The 1873-nt window shown below is 53.4% G+C and overlaps 1 protein-coding gene across 1 annotated transcript in view; it reads left to right on the forward strand.

Annotated features, from left to right (window-relative positions):
* Positions 1-747: 747 nt before the first annotated feature.
* LOC103610812 (presenilin-2-like) overlaps positions 748-1873 on the forward strand; it is a gene marked incomplete at its 3' end in the record, with an annotated part of 4998 nt that continues 3872 nt past the window's right edge. Inside the window, exon 1 of the mRNA XM_008594899.1 lies at positions 748-838. Coding sequence (XP_008593121.1) covers positions 748-838 — 91 coding nt within the window. The remainder of the gene's footprint in view (positions 839-1873) is intronic.

Below are 1873 nucleotides of genomic sequence, written 5' to 3' on the forward strand. Positions count from 1 at the left end.
AGGAGATCATGACTTAATTATTAATTCACAACCTAAACAAAATGACGTGCTACAAAACAGTATTAAAAGAGGCACCCGTAGTTTCACATCCAATCTAAGGCGCCACTCCAGGTTCAGTGTGGTCACCGAGCTTGGGAAAATGCAGCCAGCTATGTTTCAGGGGCCCCTCTTTCAATAAGGGTGACTTCACCATTGCTGGGAACTTCTGGATCCAAGCAGGTGTTTATTTAGGATTTATCTAGTGAGGCTAAGCCTCGAGGAGGAGGACCTTAAAGTTTGTCCTCCCCGATCTCCCCACCTGATGGCTCCTCTCATTTCCGTAGAGGAAGTGACTGGAGCTAAGAGCTTCCTGTGGTCTCACAGCTGTGTCTCCTCACACTGGGCTCTGTTGCGTAGACCCTGTTGTGTTCCAGGACTGGCCACCGAGGAGCAGACCACCCTCCGGTGGCCAGGGTTGAGCCTGGTCTAGGGGGTTCCTAGAAGAGGAATAGGGATCAGGACCTGCACCCACCTCCTGAACTTTGCAAAGTTCACTTCTGTTCAGAGCCTTGGCTGGCTCCCTGCGACCCAGTGAAGCTCTTGCTTAAGCTAAGCTTTTACTCCTCGATGAGGCACCCGAGTCCCTGCCTGGGCTGGTCCGCTCTACCAGGCTCCCACACGTCACCTGCATCAGTTTGCTGGGAATCGTCAGGTATAGGCCATGCCATGTCCCCATTGCATGCATTTATTTAGGCCTGTAATTGAGGGATGGAGTTAAATCCCCGTGAGAATAACCCAGGCCACAGCGTGGCCACTGTCTTCAAAAAGGGTGGCAGCCACAGTCCCCGTTGCGGGGACCGTAGGTGGCTGACTTGGTGGAAGGAATCTGCCTGCTTCATTTAAATATCTGATGAATTCTGGTTGACTTATTTGGAAGTGAACCTCCAGCAGAGAGCAGGCCTGGCCGTCTGTCCCTAGCTGCACGGAGCTCAGCCCGAGGGTGTTTGGGTGGTAATAACTCGGCCACTGTCCCTGTCCAGAATGGTGGGGGGACTGTCAAATCTGCCACGGGTTGTCTGAAGCTCTCCCCAGCCCCGAAACCTTCCATGTGTGTGGATTAGGAGCTATGCTGGGTTCGATGTGGTTCCACGTGTAGAAACCCCACTTGGAACCACACAGCCGTCTTTAGGGGCGGGCTCCCCTCTTCTGTGGTCACTTCAGCCCTCAGTGGGACTCCCCATCCTGTACACGTGCTCACGCTGGGTGGTCTCACTTCAGCCCCCACTTCACCACCCATGACTCTCATGTCTGTATCCTCCACCCCAGACCTGGGCATCTGCACGGCTGCCCTTTTATAACCCATAGACACAACGGGTTCCTGGATCAAATTCACAGTCCTTCCCCTAACACTTTCTTCTCCCATCGCCCCCCTCTTAGTCCATGCCTGGCTGTCATCCTAGACTCTGTCCTTTATTTTATCCCCAGCACCAGGTCCTGTTTACCTCCTCACCCATTCTGAACTGTCCCCTCCCTTGCCCCCGTCCTGCTGTCCATTAGACCCTCTCCACCTCCCACAGTAGTCTCCAGGGTGTCACTTTCCCTCTACTGTGGTGGCCAGACTGACATTTGTAAACACAGAGCTGATCTTGCCTGTCACAGTTGTCCCCTGGGATGACCAGGTCTCCTTAACATGGCACACTAGACCTCTGCATGCCTCCACAGCCCCGCCCTCCGCCCATCCCCCCACCTGGAAAAATCTGTCCATCAAATGTCATCTTCTCCAGAAAACATTCCTGATCGCTGAGCTTGGTTCTTTTTTTTTTTTTTTTTCCCTTTTTGTCTTTTTTACTGACCGGTAACCGGATCGCAACCCTCGGTGTCGCGCCCGTACCGG

This window comes from Galeopterus variegatus, unplaced genomic scaffold (genome assembly GCF_000696425.1).
Source record: "Galeopterus variegatus unplaced genomic scaffold, G_variegatus-3.0.2 Scaffold11830, whole genome shotgun sequence".
Classification (NCBI taxonomy): domain Eukaryota; kingdom Metazoa; phylum Chordata; class Mammalia; order Dermoptera; family Cynocephalidae; genus Galeopterus; species Galeopterus variegatus.